The sequence below is a fragment of the Lathamus discolor genome, chromosome Z, assembly GCF_037157495.1.
Source record: "Lathamus discolor isolate bLatDis1 chromosome Z, bLatDis1.hap1, whole genome shotgun sequence".
Taxonomy (NCBI): Eukaryota; Metazoa; Chordata; class Aves; order Psittaciformes; family Psittacidae; genus Lathamus; species Lathamus discolor.
This window is the reverse complement of record NC_088909.1, coordinates 12,455,183-12,481,529: the sequence shown is the minus strand read 5'-3', so window position 1 is coordinate 12,481,529 and position 26,347 is coordinate 12,455,183. Positions and strand designations below refer to the sequence as shown.

The following is a 26,347-nucleotide window of genomic DNA, read 5'->3' as shown; positions in this document are numbered from 1 at the left end:
TAATGCCACTAAGTAAGATTAATATCTGAACAAAGCACAGAGCTGTTCTTCAACATGTATGCAATGCTATTCTCTTAAGTTCTGTAAATCAAAAATGTGCATTTCTACAACTGCAGGGAAAACTTTTATAATACCTTAACAAATACAATACCTCCAACACTAGCTGTTCAGCAAGAAAATTAGAGAGCAAAGAATTTCCAAATTCCCAAAAGATTAACTGCATGCTCACCTATAAGGCAAAGAATTTTGAGAAAGATATTAAATACTTAAGGTATATTTCAAAGGGAGTATTTTTGAGCAACAGAAAACAGCTCTAAAGCCCTTCTCCATAACACTGTTTAATAAAAAAGGCAATGGCAGCACAGACATGAGCATAAACATGATCTTGGCAATAGTAGCAGTCATTGTGGAATCTCTTGAGTGTAGCAGAATCTGTAACCAAGTTATTTCTTGACACCTTTCTTTGGCTTTTCCAGAGGAAACAGTTTAAAACTCACTGTGGTGGCACTTGCAAACACATCATGGGCCTCAAAGGAACAATATTACAAATATCCAGTGGAAAACTGACCATAAAGACTACAACAATTCAGTGTAAACCATCCACTTACCTGCCACAGATGCAAGTGTAGGAAGTGTGGCGCATGCCACCTCGAGCATAGCAGTAGTGCTGGAATAGGCTGCAAAGAAAGAAAGGTGGTAATTAATAATATATTCAAAGCCTCCACAGGACAGGGATCAAAACTAAGTCTTTCTTGAGTACAGCTGTGTTGGTGCAAATCCATGGCTCTCTGACGAGGCTCTCTGCCTATTTCTGCACATCTGAAGACTCAGATTCACCCACATCCACAGCTCAGCAGTCCTGCAGAGCATCATGCAATTTTCACAAAACCCATTAAGCAACTCTGTAGCAGAGAAGAGCGGATCAAGTGCAGCTCGGTAACTTCAAATGGGAAATTGCTTTCCTTAACAGCACAACACAGAAAGGCAAAGCATTGTTGGCAAAAGGTAGATCATCTGGCCACAGACTGAAAGGAAGGGTAACAGGTAAATGCTGAAGCTGGCCAAACTCTCTGAAACGAGGTTGAGAAAACCACTGCAGCATTTTCAGGTATAAAATCACATCTATGATCCTTATTTTCAACCCTCCTGCCTTCAGTCTACAGTGTGCAAATTCAGCAAAAGTGAAGTCCAACCAACCCTTAATAGGGAAGGAGCGCACCAGACAGGGAAAAGCTGTTCTTCAAAATTAATTCAGCAGAAGCTTTCTCATTTTTACCACCCCACTGATACCTGCTGCTGAAAGCTGAAATAAATATTTCTGAAGCCTGAACTACATCTGACTATGCTGTACACCCTCTTCTCCAGACAAGCCAGCAGAACTCTGGCATTGAGTCAAGCCAGTCACTCTCCACTAGCACCATGGTCCACCCTGGAATGGATGGTCTCATGTTTTCTTGCCTGTAGCACAACAGACACAGAGAAAACATAAAACTATTCAATTTCAGATTGTGGTACCTTAATACCTCTGTGATCTCCCCTGTCAAAACATGGTGTCATCGTTTAAGCCCAGCTGGTAACTCAGAACCACGCAGCTGCTCGCTCACTCACCCCCTTCTTCCTCCCGTGCTCCTGGAGGAATGGGGAGGAGAACTGAAAGAATGCAACTCCCCCAGGTTGACATAAGAGCAGTACAGTAACTAAGGTGTAACACAAAACCACTGCTGCTACCACCAATAATAATAATGGTAACAGAAATAACAAGGGGAGAGAATACAACTGCTCACCACCCACCAACCAATACCCAGCCCCACCTGAGCAGTGATCTAGCCCTTCCAGGTAACTGCCCTCAGTTTCTATACTGGGCATGACGCGCTGTGGTATGGAATACCCCTTTGGTTAGTTTGGGTCAGGTGTCCTGTCTCTGCTTCCTCCCAGCTTCCCCTCCTCCCTGGCAGAGCATGAGACTCGGAAAGTCCTTGGTCAGAGTAAACATTACTGAGCAGCAACTAAAAACATCGGTGTTATCAGTGCTGTTCCCAGGCTGAAAGTCAAAACCACAGCACTGCACCAGCTACTAAGAAGGAGAAAAATGACTGCTACTGCTGAACCTAGGACACATAGGGAAAAAAATTACTGCACACTCAATCCCAACAGCAAGAAAATAATATGATGACATTAGACTGAGCCCCATGTTCTCCAACAGTACTTCTCTTCCACTGACATCCTGCTGGAGGAGCTGCTTGGCTTTAAAAGCACTAAAACATTTTTATCTTCACTGTCAAAGTCTCCTTCATATGAGGGCAGATGTGCCCAAAGAACAATTAATACAGGATTAGGTGCTTTAAGAGCTGAGCACATATCATGGATCCTTTTATTCTTTTTGAAATATGCTCTAATTACAATCCAATTCCCTTTAATACTGAATAATTTCAAAAACTCATTACTTGTAATACTGAAATAATTTCATTAACACAGAGTGATAATGGTGCTATTCAGAAGAATAGAGATGTTGTGATTTTGTCCTTCTACAGCAGCGATCCACAGAACACAATTCAAATACTTTGAAGGATATTAAAGACATTACATGCTCGTAAATCCAAACCAGATTTTAAAATTATACAAAATGACAGTATTTAAAGAGAGACAAAACAAAACACACAAATTAATCACAAAAGGAAAAAAGAAAATATAGAGGCTTACTGGGGAGACCCAATTTTCAAGATCTCTTTTCTGCTCAAAATGCTGTGTTTTTATGAGGTAATTGTGTATTGCCCCAAAACCAAGTAATGGCAAAAAGCAGGTCAAATGGCAGAAGAGCCAAAGAGTTTGCTCCTTTGATCCTGTAACCTATGAAACCTTTGACCCCCTTGACATTTGACCTATGACAGAAATGTGACCTTTGATCCCATGACCTTTGATCTATTACCATTTGACTTCACAGTGTCATGACCTTTGACCTCTGCCCCATGGCACTGGTGTACCTGCAATTCAGGTGTTAACTTTTAAACGCGTACAACTCTATTGGAGCTGAAACAGGTTCTGCATTGCTTTTGAAACTAACTTTTTTTTAACACACGGGTAAATCTTGGGTTTGTTACTTTTTCTTTTTACAAATAGTCACCAGCTTCTTCAATTGACTGAAAACACGGAGATCGTGGGTAATTTTAAAAACCTCACTGCTTTTTTCCATTAACTTAAAACAAGTATTAGCCACCAACAATTCAAGTTATCCTCACCACTCTACTGACTCTTGACTATCTCAAGTACGGACCTGAGAGAGCAGAAACCTCTGCTTTCTTCATCATTAGAAGCAACAGAAAAAGTATATACTTGCTATTTTTGGAATCTTGTGGAGTATTGCGTATATCCAAACAAAACTCCAGAATGCTTAATAAACCTCAATTTCAGAACAGCCTGAAAAGCCATTAAAGTAAAACCTGCTATGGATAAACTTTCTGACAAATTATAAGAACTACTCTGACAATGTCTGTGTGTTTTGTGATCATCTTTGGTCTTCCTATTGTTATCTCATGCACACTGCAATTACAATCAGATCTGTGCTACAAATGTAATTGAAATAAATGAAATAGTCTAATGTCTTCCTAACTTAAGTGGATTTAAGGAATAAGGGCACTTAAAAGCAGGAGGGACAGAAACTATCTGTAATGATTTCCATCACACTTTTGCTAATTTTCAGATTTTCCTCAGGACTAGACTACAACATATCCATACATGCTTACCAGAGTGTGATTTTTATTTCCCAAAAGAGGTAAACAAGCAACCTCTAATTTGAATTCCTGTCATCGGTTCTTCTTGAGTTATAACAAATATTTATATGAAAACCACAGTTTGTATTTCTCAGCTATTCACTTCCGAAACTGAGACACTTTTAGATCAAAAAGGTTCAGTATCTATATAAAAATCCAATTCAGTATTTTGGCTTGCATCTTACAAAACAGGTAAAAACTGTAATTACAGAAAATAGAGCAAGTACAGAGAAAAGAAAGATAAAGAAGGAATAAAAAGTGGCAAGAACATCTGAAAGAAATTAAAAACTTAAGCCAAGTTCCTCTAACACTGACATTCCTCAGTGGCAACTTCTACCTCTAACCAAGTCCCACGTTCATAGTGACTAAAGTGCTGCAGAACAAGGTGTGCACATTGCTTTGGGAAAGAGGAACGATTACGCATTCCAAGTTTTCCAGCGGAGGAGGACCAAAACCACCGAATAAACCTGTTTGTTATTCCAGATGTAAGAGCCATGTCAAGAACACCTCCTGGATACTGGTAGTTCAGGAACTAGATTTTCAGATTGCGTATCAGAGATCTGCTGTCAGGAGCGCATCTTGCCTGTACATCAGAGTCCCAAACACTCATGGGTCAATATCTCATTAAGGTGATTATATTTAAATAATGATAACTTAAAATACATTTGTATTAAAAAAAATCACACTGGTAACTAACTGTTTTAAGGATGTTTCAGATCCACAATAATATCCACAGTGTACCTTTGAGAAAGTTGCCTTCTAATAAAAAGAAACCTTTACATACTTCAAAAACAGTATTCTTTGAACACAGCCCTTGAGACTTGCCTTGAAATGCAAGAAGGTGGTTTTGAACTACAAACTGGAAGCCATAGCAGTTTAAGGTAGTTCTGTATAGAACTTGGAGAATTTTCTGTAGGTTTGGTGTTTTTTTTTTTTTTTTTTGCTGAGCTGTTTGTTTTGTTTTGTTTTGTTATCAATGAGTACAGTTGGAAGATGTAGGGGAATATCTATTAGTTATCTGTGCACTGAATTACTTTTGAATTGCACCTAGAATGTGCCCTTATATTTTTGTACGCTGCAAGTATCATGCATAGCCATGAGACAGGCTAAAACCCAGAGCTTTTACAAAGATTTCACATAAGGCCAAATTTTCCAAAGCTGATCTCTTTATACCAGGATGGAAAGCCACTGTTTTGATCATTTAGTCACATAAACATCTTCACATGAGAAAGCTATAAAGCCCAAATAATGCAAAACTTTTAAGACACAGTAAATATAATTTGCATGTGATATCTAAAGTATTTATACTTAGCATCAAACTATGCTGGAAGAACTATGCACATAGGAAAGAAGAGGCGTCAGTAACAGACTATCAGTGGAAATATGAGCAGTGTTCCATTTAATTCCACACTAGACATTGTGAGGTTTTTTAATACAGAGTATTTTTCTTTGTTAACCAATTTACTTTGGTAACGTAATCTATTTTCCATGGACAACTTGATGCTTTAAGGCTTAGTTTATCTAATCCTATTTTCATTTAGTTCACAACCAACATTGCAGTATTGCAAAACGTGACTGAGGTTGTTTTAACACAAAAAAAAAAAGTACTTCATTGCAAAAGATTAAAGAAGGGGAGTGGAGAAGAGCAGGAGAAATAATCCAGTTTACTATTAATGAACAAATTGTGGATTACAAACTTGCATCACAAGGAAATTAGAACTGTGAACAAATGAGCAAAGGATTCTTCTACACCTTGGAGACAATGTAATTAGAGATTTATGAAAGCAACGCTATTATTTAAGTGGTTTACATGACCAGAAATTGCTTAGAACAGATTTATTGCTCCAAGAACAGGAAATAAAACCACTTCTGGACGATGAGTTCTTAAACCCGTTTACACTACTTGCAATGAAAATGTTGCAATTCAAACCATCAGCTGGGTTATTCTGCACAATCATGGAGTAGATCTGTTGAAGCTTACTATCAACCAGAGACACTGAAGCAGCTATACTTCGAAGCACCTCTTATTTAAAATTCTCCTAATTTGTATCATGCACAAGCAAAAAATGTGTTATTTTTCTAAAAAATGTTGATCCTTCTGAATTCCAACATTGAAATTCTGTTCTCTTGTGTGTGTGCGTGTGTTTTCTCTAGATAATAATAGGTCCATAGAAGATAAAAATGTTATTTTGAGTACAGCAAGGATAGAAGAACTGTAACTTAGCAAGTAGGTATGACACATGAAACCGGCAGTACATTAATGTTGGTATATGAAGAACATCTATTATGAAATAAAGCTGTGTAGAAGCAGCATAGAAGTGAGTGGTCTCACTTTTGTAACCAAAAATTTTGGTTGGTGTTTCTAAATGTGCTAGTTCTCTGTACTAAAATGGATGCATACAGAGCTCTGCGCAGGAACAGATGGCAAGATTACCCAAAAAATGCAGACACATTTTAAGAAGGCAAAATGACACAGATCAGAAGGAATGCCATACCTTCAGGAGACAGTGCACCAAAGCAAACCATTCCACCAACCACTAATGCTACCTGGAAACCAGTCACTCATTAAACAGAAAGTCCACAAATAATACAAAACTCAGCACTGTCACATATGTCACATATGATTTGCAACGATTGAAGGTAACTGATAATCTTAGCTCAAGAAGAGAGTTTGGGTGGGGTGTAATCAGTATTTTAATTGCATAATTCGGAATTATAAATTATCTGTCTTACATAAAGAATAACTGAAGAGATTATATGACATCAGCTGCCACTACATCTCTTTTGCTGAACTATATGGATTGGTCAATTTAGAGAACCTGGAGTTGCTTTCTTCTCTTACACACACACATATATATTTTCTTTTCGTTGATTAATTTGTCCTTTTATTGCCACAGTTAACTACTCCATGTGAAACAAGCTTTCCACCATCATTTTTCAAACCCCAAATTTTTGAATAATTTTTGGTAGGGGAACAACATGACTTTACAGTACTGCAGCAGTTTAAGACTGCCTATGGAATTACCTCCTTTTCTCCCTCCCAGACAGATTGACGTTAAGTTTTTTCTAACAGTTCTGTTTGAGTTTAAATTCATTTTTTTCCCCAGTATGCGGAAAGGGCAAGAGTTTTGGCAGATGCAGTTTAAAGAACTGTATATACCCACTCTCATTTGATGTGCCCTTCATCTAATTCTAGGCTGGTGCAACATCTCCCTACATCACTCTGAGAATTCATTTCACAGAAATTCAGCTAACCCATTTCATTACCAACATTCAAGTGCAAACAACAATTCTGTAAGTCTATAACCTCATACTTTGCTGATGATGATTTTCCAGAAGCTTGGCAAGACAACTGAACAGGTACCCTAGATATAGGACAGCTGCCAGAGTGCTCTCTAAATACACCTTTCCAATAAGCCAATCTTTAAATTAACACTCCAGAAGCCTTCTAAGAAAGTCCTCAAGTATGGATGCCAAATAATTATTTTCCTGAAACTATTTTAACTCTGTTCACCTATCATTTGTCAGAATTGACTCATTTGCATAAAAAAACAGTCAATTTATGGATTCAAATATTATGACTATGGACCTATTGAAATCCTTTATTGTTTCATAGCAATTAAGCTCATTAAGATATTCATAGTACGAACCTGCAAGTTAAGGTCTACCTCTCTCTATTTGTTTTCATATGCAGAAGCTCAACCTGCTCTGTCAGCAGAAGAATATGCCTCTTCCAGATCTGCTAAGTTTGCCGAGGGGCTGTTACAAAGATTACAAACAAGGGCTACCCAAAGGCCTGCATCAGAGCTCCAGGGTGTCAAAGAACCATCATCAAGTAACTGACAGAAAAAACATAAACAGTACAAGAGACTGCCATCACTGAGACTGCAGTTATGATTAGGTAATTAATCATTGCTATTAGGTCATTGCAATGGTCTATGATCAGACCACTGCAAGCAATGAAATTGAATGGATTTGCATAACCATCCCTGCAGCTGAAAGAGGTAGCAGACCCTGAGCGCAGTTTTGGAGTCTGTACCAAGTACAGCAGTCAGTCTCCAGCAGGGTGGTTCAGTACTGAATACAGCTGTAAAGCATGTGGTTTAAGGCGGGAACTTGTCCTTCTTCCACACTGTGCTACCATTACCTTCTTCATGCTCCTGGCCTGCCTATCAGTCTGTAACCCTCCATCTGTATTTAGGCAGTTAACAGCAACATGATCTCCTTGTGCACTGTTCCCATACAGCCAAGTGGTAGCTGTAAAACCTTGAATCCAGGATTTATTTTCATCTACTTTCTACAGCAGAAGGATTTTTAAATGACTTTTCAATCTTCACCAAACATGTGAATGCAAAAACATTCTCACTGACGCACTAGAAAGCAACAGCCTTTAAGAGGGCTCTCCATTTTATTTCTTCACCAATTCTAAAGTCCATTTGAGTCACGTCCATTACTAACAAGGCAGAACTAAGTTCTGTACTAGTCAGAATTTCATCCTTAATCTAATATTACAGAGAGAGCTGGCATGGATTTTTCTTAGATTCACTGCTCCATTCCCAACTCTTAATAATTCTAGATCACAACTGGCATATTTTAAATTAATTTTTTTGTAGTTTAAACCTATTTATCAACAGCTAATTAATGAGGTCTAAATCCTTTGATGACAGAATGATTAAACTGCATTTTAACTAATCCATCTTTAATTAAAATGCTGCCAGCAAACCATTTCTAGATGTGCAAAAAGGACACATTTATAGATGCTCACTCTTTAACTAAGTATTATGTAAAGCCAGTAATTAGAAGAACTCATGATTTCAATTATATTTTAATTACTGTTACATATAAAACATGCTTTAATAGATGTAATGCAATACATTTTCTTTCTTTACAACCCACTAATCATTCCTATTGGGGTGACAACCAAATAAAAGGAAGTTTAATATATGCACTAGTACAGGAATCTTGTTTTAGCTTTCAGCCAATTCTCTCTTGATTTCTTCTTTGCAGCAGAAAGGTACTTAATTATCTCCAAACCTAAAACATAAATGAATCCCTATAAATCCCTGTTAAAACTCTAAAGGGAGATTAGCAGTAACTGACTGTAATAAAGAGAAATGCTTTATCCTTATTATTATACTTGCATGTCTTCAAGTTTCTCCAACTGAAAATACAAGGCTAATAAAAAAACCTGATAGAGTTAAGAAAAAATTACAAGGTGACATCTGTACCAGTTTTCCTACTTCTCTCCTTTACAATCTTAGGACACAACATGAGCCAAGAGATGCTTTAGTTATTACAGTAGCCATCAATTTTCATTATGAAAATTATAGAAGTTTAACTGTTCTTTACTATGGCTGATTCCGTTTTTAATGCAAGTATGGAACAAATTATTTCTATCTGAACCACAGAAAATACAGATAGCTGGTTGTGAACACTCAATGTCCTGCAGAAATTCAACCTTTAGAATTGCATGTTACTACTTTTCTGAGACAACCTAAAATGTGATAAATTAGTTATTAAACATGTTTCTAAACTCGTCATATTTCAAGCAGTTGTACAAAACAATAAGCTCAGCCTTAGGGTATTGCTGCTTTCAGTGATCTGAATTTGATATGAAGAAACTAGTAAGCTTATAGGAGAAACCTGATTAATTTACCCATTCAATTGTATTTTACAAATATTCAAAAAGGTGTGTTACGCTATTTCCACTGACTCATATACATGAAATACAAGCTGGTATCTCTTATGTAGATATATTAGTGAAATTGGTGGTATTTTGGCTTATTTCAAGTTTTCTCTAAAAATATTTAGCATTGAACACACACGAATAGTTAATGCTCTCACATCACAGCTGCCTATGATGATGTCACAGAACACACAGATACTGAAATGGTGGCGTTCAAGGCCAGGCTGGACAGAGCCTTGGGATGACATGGTTTACTGTGAGGTGTCCCTGCCTGTGGCAGGAGGGTTGGAACTTGATGATCTTAAGGTCCTTTCCAATCCTAACTATTCTATGATTCTATGAAATATCGGAACAAGACTTAAGTTGCAGCAGAATTCGATTTACATATATCCTCTCCTCTAATTTCCCTGTCTATTCCCACATACAGGCAAGCTGTTGGGGGCAGGAAAATTTATTTTCCCACCTTTTAAAGTGCACATTACCCATTTATATTTTGATTAAATAACAAGAGCTTATTGTAAGAAATAGAGGAACTGTATCTCCTCAAGAGCACATATATGGAAAAGAATATTGAATATTTAATTATTCATACTTAACAGACGTCAAGAACAAATGCTGATACTGCAATGTGCTTTATCAAAGTTTACTGAGAACACTCCTTACTTTTTAAAAGATTACCTGGAATAATAATAAAAAAAATAATAATAAAAAAAACCCCAATCTCTTAAATTCATTACAAATAGCACCCAACTGCTGTTCCACTATGTCAAGAGTCTCATAGTACCAACATAAGTGACAAGCAGACAAATGAGACTATGTCCTCACATAGAATCATAGAATAGTTAGGGTTGGAAAGGACCTCAAGATCATCTAGTTCCAACCCCCCTGCCATAGGCAGGGACACCTCACACTAAACCATGTCACCCAGGGCTTCATCCAACCTGGCCTTGAACACCGCCAGGGATGGAGCACTCACAACCCCCCTGGGCACCCCATTCCAGTGCCTCAACATCCTCACAGGAAAGAATTTCCTCCTTATATCCAATCTAAACTTCCCCTGTTTAAGTTTTAACCTGTTACCCCTTGTCCTGTCACTACAGTCCCTGATGAAGAAACCCTCCCCAGCATTCCTGTAGGCCCCCTTCAGGTACCGGAAGGCTGCTATGAGGTCTCCATGCAGCCTTCTCTTCTCCAGGCTGAACAGCCCCAACTTCCTCAGCCTGTCTTCATATGGGAATTGCTCCAGTCCCCTGATCATCCTTGTGGCCCTCCTCTGGACTTGTTCCAGCAGTTCCATGTCCTTTTTATGTTGAGGACACCAGAACTGCACACAACGCTCCAGGTGAGGTCTCACAAGAGCAGAGCAGAGGGGTGGGATCACCTCTTTCGACCTGCTGGTCACGCTCCTTTTGATGCAGCCCAGGATACGGTTGGCCTTCCGGGCTGCGAGCACACGCTGCCGGCCCATGTTCATTTTCTCATCGACCAGCACCTCCAACTCCTTCTCTGCAGGGCCGCTCTGAATCTCTTCTTTGCCCAGTCTGTAGCTGTGCCGGGGATTGCTCCGACCGAGGTGTAGGACCTTGCACTTGTCATGGTTAAACTTCATGAGGTTGGCATCAGCCCACCTCACAAGTTTATCAAGGTCCCTCTGAATGGCATCCCTTCCCTCCAGCATATCAACTGGACCACACAGCTTGGTGTCATCGGCAAAGTTGCTGAGGGCGCACTCAATCCCATTGTCCATGTCAGCGATGAAGATGTTAAACAAGTCCGGTCCCAACACCGATCCCTGAGGGACACCACTCGTTACTGGTCTCCAGCCGGACATTGAGCCATTGACCACCACTCTTTGTGTGCGGCCATCCAGCCAGTTCTTTATCATCACCTGTCCATCCTACCAGGTTACTGCTTTTACTATCTTGGTGCCTGTAAGTATGAGGCCAAGGACAAACACAATTAAGGACTGCATGCACAGTAATATTAAGTGGGAAAAAACATTTGAGAAGACAAAACGTGTTAGCTGTTAGAAGTGCTGTGGAAGAACAGTAATAAGGCGAATGTAAGAAATAACATTATGATAGAAGCTAAACAGATATATATTGACAGCTTGTCTTACTTTCAGTTTAATTTACTTATTTATTTAAATGCTAACTACAGTAACCACCTTTGTTTTACAATGGCACTTTGGCCAGTAAGCACTGTGATTTCTTTCTCTGTTTACAAAGATCTTCTACTAAAGCAAGGACACAGCACAGAAATGCCAGCTGCCTACCTGAGAGAATATAGTGCCACCGGAGCAATATGGAAATGGAGAGTTGACTAACATATTATCAGCGAGGATACTTTTTTTGGAGGAGTTCATGCTTACTTCCCACGAGGCAGAACCCTGCAACCATGCCTGTATCTCCCACATGCTTTCTGGAATAACACAGTGCATTACTGCTTCCACAGCAAAGAAATGTAGCTAGGTACAGAAAGCCTGGTTAAGTATTTCAGAATCATTTAGCTAACTTCAGAACACTACCTAAACTTTTCTCAAAATTGCATTTTCCCTGCCACAGAAGCCCAGAGTGTGATGGTATGTTTGTCTGGGTCTGCTTCCAGATACTGTATTGTCAAAAGGAGGGAAGTTTTCCTGGCTTGTGCAGATAAATGACAGAGAAGAGATGTCCTTCTCTAATCTTTCTGACCATGTTTCAAGGGTCCTGGTCATATAAAATGAGTGAATGGCTGCCCAGAGGACTACACCATTTACCACAAATTACTTCTTTATGGAACAATCAATTTTATAGTCTCCTGAATTTCAAACACTTGCCTCTTCAATCCAGTGGAATTACTCTTTTGAGAGCCAACCCTGAGACAGATGAGCCCAAGGATCTACTCTTGGGGCTATGAACTATCTGTTATAAAAATCTAGAGAGGGCTTATAAGTCTTTGAAAAAGACTCTGAGCAAAGAAAACATGTATCAACACTTTAAATGGCTAAAAGTGTCCACAGATTAATCCGTTGAGTCTCCAACAATCTTCTGTCCCAACAGACCAGAAAGCTAAATTCAAGTCAATCTAATACAACAGAACCAGAAAGCATTTTCAAGAGACAGAAGAAGCTACATTCTGCTGCATGCTGCCCTGGAAACTCGAACATGAGTGGATTTCTGCTCATGCAGGACGAATTTTGCAAACTGAAATCACCAGAGCAAAGCTTTATAAACATACTTACTAACTTCAACTCCTAAGAAGCCAATATGCAACTTTCAAAACAAATACCATTGCAAGACTGGAGAACAAAATGAAATGTGTTCAGCAGAGATGATTACAACAGCTCTGGAGCTCTTGCAGTCTCAAGAAGAAATCTATAACGCTGATGGTAGTTCCCTTACCCCACACAGCAGAGTACATACCATCATTCAGGCGAAAGTGAAGGGAAAGTACACACTCAACAGAACTATCAACAATCCAAGCTGTCATGCAAGGTCTGACAAATCCACTTTCCTGCTCAGAAGTGACACACAGAAAATTGCCCAGCTCAGTCCTCATCGTTTCTCCAGATCTACTGATCTCATTAGAAAGAATTAAAACCATACGGATTAGAAAGATGACATCAAACAACTATAAATGAGCCTAACATTTCACTGCATGCCCAAAACTCTGAGGATGTTTTGGTTACTCCACTCCTGGCATTGCTGAGTCTCCACTAGCAGCAAATAAAACAAGAATTCCAGTAGTGGACCAACAGTATACAATCTTTGGATCTGTCAAAAAATTGAAGAAAAAGTTTTGCCGCGATGCTGCATGTATACACAGTGCTCGAAACTGCTCATGTCAGTATGTAAAACTTCGTCACAAAGCCACATCTGTCAGGAGGCACAGTCACGCTCTTACACAAAAGTCACATCATCTGCTCACTCTATATGGAAGATTTGTTACCCACCAAACACAGCTCCTTCTCCCTACAGGAAGATGAAAGCAACCAGGAAAACATACAGAGGCAGGACTTGCAGGACAACAGCTCCCAGACTAACTCCACAAGGTGTTCTGCACTTCCTCCTGATGTAGATGAACAATCAATCACATCCCCAAATACAGTGGGAAAAGATGTACACAGTCCCACTGTCTTAAAGTATGTCCCAAAATCTAATGCCACATCCAAGCAGCACTGGATCAATTCACAGAAATTCTCAACACTTATTTCTTGCCTTGAAAATCTGGGAATATGAGCAGCTCCAACAGACAGTCCAGGATGCATGCAGAGAGAATCTAGTGAGAATCAGAGAATCTAAATGCATGCAAGCCATAAGCACTAGTTCTGCTGGGAATATAAAAAGTGTTTTAAATACTTCTTGATTTAGCTGGCACTTATCTTTTCAGTAGCCTATTAGACCTTTCATCTCCCTCTGGAGGTGACTACACACAGAACAGGTAAATCTCTTCTGCTGCATTCAGTAAACTTAAAAGATATATACAGAAATACAGGCTTTATTTGCCATTCCTCACTGACAAAGCAAGAATCAGATGAGATCAGCGCTGAAACCCAATAAACAGCCTAAAAGGAGCAGCCACTCCCACCATAGATTTGTCAGGTCTCTGCAAACAGAAGGCAAAAAGATCGGGCTCATGCCCCAAGCACCAGAGAGAGGACCAAGACCAGGACATGCTCTTGAAGACCATGGCACATCAGGGAGCAGTTGAGGGCCACTGACTTCTATGAATTTAGGGTAAAGTTTAGGAAACACTGACAACTGGTTTGCTCAGACACGTGTTTTTACACTTAACTTGCCTGACTTCGTTCTTAGAAAAGTCTCTACCAAAATATGCTGGTTTTCCATTTAAGAAGTGCCGATTTTGCAAACAGGTAAAATTCACTGTTTCCCTTGTTTAGTATTTTACCTATACATATCAGTTTCTATTCAAGTTTGTCAGGCTTCACCACACAGCTACTAAACATCTGGGGGCTTTTTGTTTAAGCATCCAAGTAGCCCCCATGTACCTGTACATGCTTTAAAAAATTGCCTATTTCCCAAAATGACTGTTCTTGGGTAATTGAATATGTAGGCATTCATTTCTCAAGGAGAAGGCATTCCCTGCCATCACTCTCAAAATGGAGCTGACATTAGAAGAATCATAAAATCACAAAATCATAGAACAGTTAGGGTTGGAAAGGACCTCAAGATCATCTAGTTCCAACCCCCTCACCATGGGCAGGGACACCTTGCACTAAACCATGTCACCCAGGGCTTCGTCCAACCTGGCCTTTAACACTGCCAGGGATGGAGCATTCATAACCTCCCTGGACAACCCATTAAACTGCCTCACCACCCTAACAGGAAAGAACTTCCTCCTTATATCCAATCTAAAACTCCCCAGTTTAAGTTTGAACCCGTTACCCCTTGTCCTGTCACTACAGTCCCTGACACAGAGTCCCTCCCCAGCATTCCTGTAGGCCTCCTTCAGATACTGGAAGGCTGCTCTGAGGTCCCCACACAGCCTTCTCTTCTCCAGGCTGAACAGCCCCAACTTCCTCAGCCTGTCTTCATACGGGAGGTGCTCCAGTCCCCTGATCATCCTCGTGGCCCTCCTCTGGACTTGTTCCAGCAGTTCCATATCCTTTTTATGTTGAGGACACCAGAACTGCACACAATACTCCAGGTGAGATCTCACAAGAGCAGAGTAGAGGGGCAGGATCACCTCCCTCGACTTGCTGGTCACGCTCCTTTTGATGCAGCCCAGGATACGGTTGGCCTTCCAGGCTGCAAGCACACACTGAAGCCGGCTCATGTTCATTTTCTCATCGACCAGCACCCCCAGGTCCTTCTCCACAGGGCCACTCTGAACCTCTTCTTTGCCCAACCTGTAGCTGTGCCTGGGATTGCTCTGACCCAGGTGCAGGACCTTGCACTTGTCATGGTTGAACATCATGAGGCTGGCATCAGCCCACCTCACAAGTGTGTCGTGTGTCGAGGTCCCTCTGGATGGCATTCCTTCCCTCCAGCGTATCAACCAAACCACACAGCTTGGTGTCATCGGCAAAGTTGCTGAGGGCGCACTCAATCCCACTGTCCATGTCGGCAACAAAGATCTTAAACAAGACCGGTCCCAACACCGATCCCTGAGGGACACCACTCGTTACTGGTCTCCAGCCAGACACTGAGCCATTGACCACAACTCTTTGTGTGTGGCCGTCCAGCCAGTTCTTTATCCCCCGAGTGGTCCATCCATCAAATTGATATCTCTCCAATTTAGAGAGAAGGATGTCATGTGGGACAGTGTCAAACGCTTTGCACAAGACCATGTAGATGACATCAACTGCTCTACCCCTGTCCATTGGTTCTGTAGTCCCATCATAGAAGGGCACCAAATTGGTCAGGCAGGATTTCCCCTTAGTGAAGCCATGCTGGCTGTCACCAAGCACCTTGTTGTTTTTCATGTGCCTTAGCATGCCTTCCAGGAGAATGTGCTCCAAGATTTTGCCAGGCAGAGAGGTGAGACTGACTGGCCTGTAATTCCCTGGGTCTTCCATTTTCCCCTTCTTGAAAATGGGGGTTATATTTCCCTTTTTCCAGTCGTCGGGAACTTCACCTGACTGCCATGATTTTTCAAATACGATGGCCAGTGGCTTAGCAACTTCATTCGCCAGCTCCTTCAGGACCCACGGATGGATTCCATCAGGTCCCACGGACTTGTGCACGTTCAGATTTTTAAGATGGTCTCGAACCAGACCCTCTCCTACAGTGGGCCCAAGGTCTTCATCCTCACAGTCCCTGCATCTGCCTTCCAAGAATTGGGTGGTGCAGTCAGAGCCTTTGCCAGTGAAGACCGAGGCAAAGAAGTCATTCAGAACCTCAGCCTTCTCCAAATCCTGTGTAGCCAGTTCTCTCGAGAGCTTCCTCAGGGGGCCTACATTGTCCCTAGTCTGTTTTTTGTTTGCTACGTACCTGTAGAATCCCTTCCTGTTATCCTTAACATGCCTGGCTAGGTTTAATGCTAACTGGGCCTTAGCCTTCCTAACCTGGCCCCTAGCTTCCCGGACAACATCCCTGTACTCTTCCCAGGCTGCCTGTCCTTGCTTCCACTTTTTATAAGCCTCTTTTTTTCATTTGAATTTTCCTCAGCAGCTCCTTATCCATCCAGGGAGGTCTCCTGGCCCTCCTGCTGCACTTCCTTCTAATTGGGACGCAACACTCCTGAGCTTGTAGCAGGTGATCCTTGAAAATCAACCAGAAGTCTTGGGCCCCCCTGCCCTCCAGGGCTATATCCCATGGAACCTTACTGAGCAGGTTCCTGAAGAGGCCAAAGTCTGCTCCCTTGAAGTCCAGGGCAGTGAGCTTGCTGCACGCTCTTCTCACTGTCCTGAGGATCTCAAATTCGACCATCTCGTGATCGCTGCATCCAAGGCTGCCCTGGAGCATCACATTCTCAACGAGCCCTTCCCTGTTGGTGAGCACAGGGTCAAGCATGGCCCCTCTCCTTGGCTCCTCTGTTACTTGCAGAAGGAAGCTGTCTTCCACACAATCGAGGAACCTCCTGGACTGCTTGTGCCGTGCAGTGCCATCGTTCCAACAGATGTCAGGGTGGTTGAAGTCCCCCATGAGAACAAGGGCCTGTGAGCATGAGGCTTTTCCTATCTGTCTATAGAGCGCTTCATCTGCAGGTTCTCCCTGCTCAGGCGGTCTGTAACAGATCCCCACAGTAATGACTCCCATCACTGTTCTCCCTTTAACCCTGACCCACAAACTCTCTGTAAACTGCTCACCTGTGCCCAGAAACAGTTCCACACTCTCCAGCCTATCCCTAACATAAAGGGCAACTCCCCCTCCCTGCCTGCCGGGCCTGTCCTTTCTAAAGAGCCTGTAACCTTCCATTCCAACACTCCAGTCATAGGAGCCATCCCACCACGTTTCTGTGATGCCTGTTCTATCATGCCTCCGTAGACGTGCACACATCTCTAATTCCTCTTGTTTGTTCCCCACGCTACGGGCATTTGTATAGAGGCATTTGAGACGAGCTCCAACTGAAGCCGGCTCGTTGGCTGGCGCGGCTGGAACATAACTTACATTGCTCTGAGCATTTATTATAGGTTCTGGCAACTGACTGGGTGTGTTGGGATGGAATGATGCCACCCTCCCCCAACACATCTAGTTTAAAGCCTCCTTGACCAGTCTGGCAAGCCTCCTACCAAAACAGGTGTTCCCCTTCTTTATCAGACCAGCTCCACCAGCCCCCAGTAGACCTGGCTTAAAAACTTCAGTCCCATGTTCAAGACACCCAAACCCCTGACTATGATACCACCCTTTTAACCATTTATTAACCTGGCCAATCCTCCTAGCTTTTTTTAGGTCCTCCCCTGTGTCCTGGAGAATTGCCAAAAAGACTGAGCTCCAGAGCCCCTAACCACCTCTCCCAGGGCTCTGTAGTCTTTCTTTATGGTCCCCAGTCTACTACTACCTATATCCCTAGCACCCACATGGATCACTAGGAGTGGGTAACAGTCCATGGGACTTACTAGAGCAGGCAGCCACTCTGTAACGTCCCTGATCCATGCTCCTGCTAGGCAGCACACCTCCCTCGAGACCACATAAGGCCGACAGATGAGTGCTTCTGTCCCTTTCAAAGTACAGACCCCTACTACCACGACCTGCTGCTTTTTCTTGGGAGCGCCAGTAGAGATCTTTACCTGTGCATCAGCCAGCTGTTTCTGGTGCAAGTGTTTCATCATTAGCCTCCTGCAGGACAGCAAAGCGGTTCTGCGTGGGGACAACAGATTTAGGAGAAAGCTCCTTTCTTTTAATTGTCCTTTCCCTCCTTCTTTTGTGGTTTGGGTTGTTTTTTTTTGTCACTAATTCCCAGCTTCCCGGGTTAACGGCCTCCTTCTTTCCTTCATGAGCTGGAGCGGAAGCTTGAGGCCCCTGCACAGTTTGGGGCTGGAGCAAGCAGCCCTGCTTCTTCTCAGCTACCCTTACATCTTGCAGCCTATTAATAGCATCCCGCAGCTCAGTCACCTGCTGCAGGAGGAGCTCCACCAGGGAGCACCGAGCGCAGCCCTGCCCATTGTGTACCTAACCCTCACGAGACCAGTGCAGGCACTCCCTACACTGTAGCCTCCCCTGTCATCTTCTCTGTCTGGGTGCCTACTCTGGCCACCGCCGGGGCAGCCAGAGCAGAGCTCCCAGACCGGGCCCTGGTCATACGACGGGTGCTCACCACCCACTCGAACTGCCGCGCAAACTGCCTCGCCGCGCTCCTGGTGGCTTGCGCTCCCTGGGGCAGGTTTTTACCCACTCAGGGCTGGTGCCGCTCCTCCTGGCTCCACTCCCTGTTAGTCAGCTGCTCACATCAGCGGAGCTGCTGGCTCCTGGGCGGGTGCTTTCGAGGACTTGAGGTTCCTTCAGTAGCTCTTGCTTCTCTGAGTTGAGACCTCTAAATTGCAGATCACCCTAGTGTGGTAATTGTTGCGATTACTGAAGGGAAATAGAATAAATAGGTGAAACTTTCTTTATTCTCCCCCAGAAGCTTGGAGCATTTGTAAAGGAGTTTTACAAGAGTATGCAGAAAACTTACTCAAGAGAAACATGATAAAATGCGTTATAAAAATAGCAGTATAAATTAAAAAATGACACTTTTTTTAGCTGTGGGTGGACTTTTTACATTTTGTGATCAAGAGGATGAAAATTTGAATGATAGTACACTTGGAAAAGATGACTTGTAGCAATTTAAGAGCTTGTATAGCATTATTATTTTGTAGGAAAGTAAATAAAATAGTTTGGAGAACTGCAGTTTATTTCCATAATATGTGCGCTTTAACAACATGTCTGTTTTCAGTTGCAACTATCATAAATTCAAAAAGAGAAATAAAAAATCTGTGTTCTTCCCACAGTCACCACAGTTGTTAAATGTTATTCTTAAGACTCTCCTTTTCAATTTTTTCTAATGAAGACTGACAGTAATGATTACATTCACTTGCCTAAAGAAGGCTGGAGGATCTGTGCTCTCCCAGAGGCAGGCTTGGGCTGTGCTGAGTGCTCGCAAGCTCACCTGGTGCACAAGAAGGTGCAAGTGAAATGGTTCATCTGTTTTCGTTATCCAGGCTAACAGGGAATTGAAAGTAAGGCTAGAGAGTGAAAAATGCATTGGATTCCCTTCAGCTTAGATTATCAATGGAGCTTCTGCTAACATAAGGAAAGACCTTGGTTTCAGTTTTGAAAAGTGCTGTAGTTGCACTTCCATAGTGCCTTTTCAGTAGAATTTAAGCTTTTACAGTCTGGATTTTTAAAGACAACTGTATCTTTTCAGATAAGTATGAATCAGTGCTTTAGTACTTTTGGGGAAGTGGGCTTTGGGGAGGTGGGCTTAAATTTCCAAGATATTTAGGTGCTGAGATGACCGTCTATCTTCCCAGATAGCCTTGATTGAAAAGCCTTACTAATAATCCAGATGGGGCATAAAAAAATGTTCCTGTTGAAAAGCAATAGCAGAAGTTTGTCTGATAGCCTTGTTGTCCTCTTCCCTAGTAGCATGTTGAAGAAATCGGTGAGCAGCAACCAGTAGGTTCACCATGTGCGTCAGTGACTTGCTGGAATGAACATGTGGCAGCTCAGAGGCAAAGGGAAGGTCCTGAGGAAGAACCAGTCCTGCCTCTTGTTATGAGCAGGACTCTGGTGCTAAGAGAATTCTGCATGAAGTGGTTTCTCTTAGTGTTTGTTAGAAGTAATTAGGACGGTTTGTTTGGTTTTGGGTAGTGGGTTTTTTTTTTTTTGTGACATGGAAGGTGGAAAACGTCAAACAAAATGAAACAAGTATGAAAGGAAAAGTTAAATGAACATCTTAGAATTTTTTAGAAAATGAACATGAGCCGGCAGTGTGCGCTCGCAGCCCAGAAAGCCAACTGTATCCTGGGCTGCATCAAAAGGAGCGTGACCAGCAGGTCGAAGGAGATGATCCTGCCTCTCTACTCTGCTCTTGTGAGACCTCACCTGGAGCATTGTGTGCAGTTCTGGTGTCCTCAACATAAAAAGGACATGGAACTGCTGGAACAAGTCCAGAGGACGGCCATGAGGATGATCACGGGACTGGAGCAATTCACGTATGAAGACAGGCTAAGGAAGTTGGGGCTGTTCAGCCTGGAGAAGAGAAGGCTGCATGGAAACCTCATAGCAGATTTCCAGTATCTGAAGGGGGCCTATAGGGATGCTGGGGAGGAAATTCTTTCCTGTGAGGGTGTTGAGGCACTGGAATGGGTTGCCCAGGGAGGTTGTGAGTGCTCCATCCCTGGCGGTGTTCAAGGCCAGGTTGGATGAAGCCTTGTGTGGGATGGTTTAGTGTGAGGTGTCCCTGCCCATGGCAGGGGGGTTGGAACTAGATGATCTCGAGGTCCTCTCCAACCCTAACTATTCTATGATTCTATGATTCGATGAAATGCTGTCAAGATCACTGTGCACATTGTTAAACAAAAAATCAGGAACTGCTTTAGCTGCAAAGTTTTGCTTAGATTCCTTTCTTAATGTGAGTAATACTGATGTCCTACCTTTGGCTTATGAAAATTGGGTATTTACCCATGATGTTTTATCTGTCATTAAACTTGGGAATCTGACCAATTAAAAAATATTTCTATCTGATTAGTCCATTTTAAGTACAGATAGCATAAAACCAAAGAATGATTTGATAGCAGAGGGGAGAAGCAGAAAATGTTATTTAAACACCAGTGATATCTCTAGCAAAGCCACTGTAATTTCTCTTTTTCTATAGTGATTTTCTGATTAGTTCTATGTCAATCTCCTTTACCTCATTTGTTCTTGTAGACCTCTGCTCAAGTACCTGTATTAAGTAATTTTAATTTATTATAAACCATATGCATTTTGGTGTTTAGCAAAGTGCTTGTCACTTTGCTGTAAACCATCTCATGTGATGTGACCTAATCAATTCTGACCGTAGAGAGAGTTCAACCACAATGTCGAGTGTTAAAGTTATTTACAGCGCTTGGAAGTTTGTCTCCGCACAGTATCCACTTAATCTGGCCTTAATCTGGGGAGCTGTCTTCTAGTCCTGCCATTCTGTCTAATGGGTGTTAATAATAGCTGTTCTAGACACCCTGTCTTCTGACTGAAAATCTATCTGAAGCTGTTGCATCTTATGAGGCAGATCAAAATTGACATTTTTTTTATTGATGTAACTGGTTGCTGCTAAATACTTGGGGACAAATAAAAGTAACTGAACTCAGAGATGAAGGGAAAAAGTAATTTGGTGGAATTGTAAGCCAACTGATGTATGTATTTAAGTAAGCAGTCCTCTAAAAAATAGAATTTAAAATATACTTGAAAAATGCAGAATTAAAATTAGCCTTGAAGCTATCAATTGCTTTAGTATATCGCATTTATGTTCTTGAATATAAAAATCATTTAATTATTAACTTCATTAAATAAATCCATGATGTAGACAGACCTCATTTAACACTTCCATTTGGTTTTCAGTGGATTAGCATTCAAAGTGAGAAAGTGTGCAACGCTTCATGAGAAAATGATCTTTGTTTCACAATAAAGTGGATGATCTTTGTTCACTGTTATTGTTTCCTAACTATTTTAATATCAATATGTGTATGCAATATAGAAGATTTAAAATGTGGCTTAAATTTTAGCAAATCATCTGGCTCTGGTTTAGACTTGGGGCAGGAGGAAAGAGAACCACTAGTAGGTGAAGATTGGGGTTATGGGGCACGCCGAGTTGGATTTCTGCTGAGGAAAGCTATTTGCAAACTGTGACAGTGTTGATATGAGGTTCCAGTAGTGGAGGACAAGTATTTAATTAATAAGAGTTAATGTGGTATTGTGAAGGACATCTTATTAAAGAAACCTGGATTTAATTTCTTACATTAGATTACAGTTAGTTGATAAAGTTACCTCTGTAGCTGTAATATATTTAGCCTTCAGTATTGTATGTAACTTATTATCACACAACATTCTGATTAGTTATATAGAATATTAATAAGGTACACATTAAATGGATTAAAACTTGGCTAACCGACAGAAGTAGGTTTCAGGAATGAGTCATTTTCTAGTGCTTGTTCTTTTTTCACAACTGGGTTACAAAAGAGTTGCTATTAAACCTGATGGTGTTTGGTTTCTCTTAAGTAATTTTTAGATCCCAATAAATCATATAGTTGTAGACCTTTGGGAGTTGGTAGGTCAGCAAGATGGTGGGAAGGTTGAGCAGTAAGATCTGGATCGTTTGATTAGCTGAACTTGTAAGATTTTTTTGATATAGCCAAGAGAGAGATCATAACTGTAAGACGGAAGAATTTAGATGAAAGCTGGAGAATACTGGACTTCTGATCTAGAAATAATTTAGACATGAGAATTTGCAAACAACGGAACATACCTTCTGTGTAGGGAGACTCAAGAACAGCTAATGAGATATTTATATATGCACCAGAACAAAGGTTTAAATACCTCATGAGGAATGAATATAGCCCAAAGTAATGTTTATAAAATATCTATCGTAATTCTGTGTCTGATGTCTGAGTTGAAAGTCACAAAGGATCAGCGGCACCATCCCTGAATGGTTAAAAACCTGCCCCAGGGAGTGCAAGCGACCAGGAGTGTGGCGAACAGAGCGGGTCGAGACAGTTTGAGCAGCAGTTTGCACGGGCAGGTGAGCGGGATGGTGAGCACCCGTCGTATGACCAGGGCCCGGTCTGGGAGCTCTGCTCTGGCTGCCCCGGCGGTGGCCAGAGTAGGCACCCAGACAGAGAAGATGACAGGGGAGGCTACAGTGTAGGGAGTGCCTGCACTGGTCTCGTGAGGGTTAGGTACACAATGGGCAGGGCTGCGCTCGGTGCTCCCTGGTGGAGCTCCTCCTGCAGCAGGTGACTGAGCTGCGGGATGCTATTAATAGGCTGCAAGATGTAAGGGTAGCTGAGAAGAAGCAGGGCTGCTTGCTCCAGCCCCAAACTGTGCAGGGGCCTCAAGCTTCCGCTCCAGCTCATGAAGGAAAGAAGGAGGCCGTTAACCCGGGAAGCTGGGAATTAGTGACAAAAAAAAAAAAACTCAAACCACAAAAGAAGGAGGGAAAGGACAATTAAAAGAAAGGAGCTTCCTCCTAAATCTGTTGTCCCCATGCAGAACCGCTTTGCTGTCCTGCAGGAGGCTAATGATGAAACACTTGCACCAGAAACAGCTGGCTGATGCACAGGTAAAGATCTCTACTGGCGCTCCCAAGAAAAAGCAGCAGGTCGTGGTAGTAGGGGTCTGTACTTTGAAAGGGACAGAAGCACTCATCTGTCGGCCTTATGTGGTCTCGAGGGAGGTGTGCTGCCTAGCAGGAGCATGGATCAGGGACGTTACAGAGTGGCTGCCTGCTCTAGTAAGTCCCATGGACTGTTACCCACTCCTAGTGATCCATGTGGGTGCTAGGGATATAGGTAGTAGTAGACTGGGGACCATAAAGAAAGACTACAGAGCCCTGGGAGAGGTGGTTAGGGGCTCTGGAGCTCAGTCTTTTTGGCAATTCTCCAGGACACAGGGGAGGACCTAAAAAAAGCTAGGAGGATTGGCCAGGTTAATAAATGGTTAAAAGGGTGGTATCATAGTCAGGGGTTTGGGTGTCTTGAACATGGGACTGAAGTTTTTAAGCCAGGTCTACTGGGGGCTGGTGGAGCTGGTCTGATAAAGAAGGGGAACACCTGTTTTGGTAGGAGGCTTGCCAGACTGGTCAAGGAGGCTTTAAACTAGATGTGTTGGGGGAGGGTGGCATCATTCCATCCCAACACACCCAGTCAGTTGCCAGAACCTATAATAAATGCTCAGAGCAATGTAAGTTATGTTCCAGCCGCGCCAGCCAACGAGCCGGCTTCAGTTGGAGCTCGTCTCAAATGCCTCTATACAAATGCCCGTAGCGTGGGGAACAAACAAGAGGAATTAGAGATGTGTGCACGTCTACGGAGGCATGATAGAACAGGCATCACAGAAACGTGGTGGGATGGCTCCTATGACTGGAGTGTTGGAATGGAAGGTTACAGGCTCTTTAGAAAGGACAGGCCCGGCAGGCAGGGAGGGGGAGTTGCCCTTTATGTTAGGGATAGGCTGGAGAGTGTGGAACTGTTTCTGGGCACAGGTGAGCAGTTTACAGAGAGTTTGTGGGTCAGGGTTAAAGGGAGAACAGTGATGGGAGACATTACTGTGGGGATCTGTTACAGACCGCCTGAGCAGGGAGAACCTGCAGATGAAGCGCTCTATAGACAGATAGGAAAAGCCTCATGCTCACAGGCCCTTGTTCTCATGGGGGACTTCAACCACCCTGACATCTGTTGGAACGATGGCACTGCACGGCACAAGCAGTCCAGGAGGTTCCTCGATTGTGTGGAAGACAGCTTCCTTCTGCAAGTAACAGAGGAGCCAAGGAGAGGGGCCATGCTTGACCCTGTGCTCACCAACAGGGAAGGGCTCGTTGAGAATGTGATGCTCCAGGGCAGCCTTGGATGCAGCGATCACGAGATGGTCGAATTTGAGATCCTCAGGACAGTGAGAAGAGCGTGCAGCAAGCTCACTGCCCTGGACTTCAAGGGAGCAGACTTTGGCCTCTTCAGGAACCTGCTCAGTAAGGTTCCATGGGATATAGCCCTGGAGGGCAGGGGGGCCCAAGACTGTTGGTTGATATCCAAGGATCACCTGCTACAAGCTCAGGAGTGTTGCATCCCAACTAGAAGGAAGTGCAGCAGGAGGGCCAGGAGACCTCCTTGGATGGATAAGGAGCTGCTGAGGAAAATTCAAATGAAAAAAGAGTCTTATAAAAAGTGGAAGCAAGGACAGGCAGCCTGGGAAGAGTACAGGGGTGTTGTCCGGGAAGCTAGGGGCCAGGTTAGGAAAGCTAAGGCCCAGTTAGAATTAAACTTGGCTAGGGATGTTAAGGATAACAGGAAGGGATTCTGCAGGTAATTAGCAAATAAAAAACAGACTAGGGACAACGCAGGCCCCCTGAGGAAGCTCTCGAGAGAATTGGCTGCACAGGATTTGGAGAAGGCTGAGGTTCTGAATGACTTCTTTGCCTCGGTCTTCACTGGCAAAGGCTCTGACTGCACCACCCAATTCTTGGAAGGCAGACGCAGGGACTGTGAGAATGAAGGCCTTGGGCCCACTGTAGGAGAGGATCTGGTTCGAGACCATCTTAAAAATCTGAATGCGCACAAGTCCATGGGACCTGATGGAATCCATCCGTGGGTCCTGAAGGAGCTGGCGAATGAAGCTGCAAAGCGTTTGACACTGTCCCGCATGACATCCTTCTCTCTAAATTGGAGAGATATCAATTTGATGGATGGACACCTCGGTGGATAAAGAACTGGCTGGATGGCCGTGCACAAAGAGTTGTGGTCAATGGCTCAATATCCGGCTGGAGACCAGTAACGAGTGGTGTCCCTCAGGGATCGGTGTTGGGACCGGTCTTGTTTAAGATCTTTGTTGCCGACATGGACAGTGGGATTGAGTGCGCCCTCAGCAAGTTTCCCGATGACACCAAGCTGTGTGGTTTGGTTGATACGCTGGAGGGAAGGAATGCCATCCAGAGGGACCTCGACACACGACACACTTGTGAGGTGGGCTGATGCCAACCTTATGATGTTCAACCATGACAAGTGCAAGGTCCTGCACCTGGGTCAGAGCAATCCCAGGCACAGCTACAGGTTGGGCAAAGAAGAGGTTCAGAGTGGCCCTGTGGAGAAGGACCTGGGGGTGCTGGTCGATGAGAAAATGAACATGAGCCGGCTTCAGTGTGTGCTTGCAGCCTGGAAGGCCAACTGTATCCTGGGCTGCATCAAAAGGAGCGTGACCAGCAGGTCGAGGGAGGTGATCCTGCCCCTCTACTCTGCTCTTGTGAGATCTCACCTGGAGTATTGTGTGCAGTTCTGGTGTCC

At 42.9% G+C, this 26,347-nt stretch overlaps 1 protein-coding gene across 1 annotated transcript in view; it reads right to left on the bottom strand.

The window, feature by feature from the left end:
• Positions 1 to 26,347, bottom strand: part of PEPD (peptidase D) — a 150,876-nt gene that overhangs the window by 64,642 nt on the left and 59,887 nt on the right. Inside the window, exon 10 of the mRNA XM_065661257.1 lies at positions 609 to 677. Coding sequence (XP_065517329.1) covers positions 609 to 677 — 69 coding nt within the window. The remainder of the gene's footprint in view (positions 1 to 608; positions 678 to 26,347) is intronic.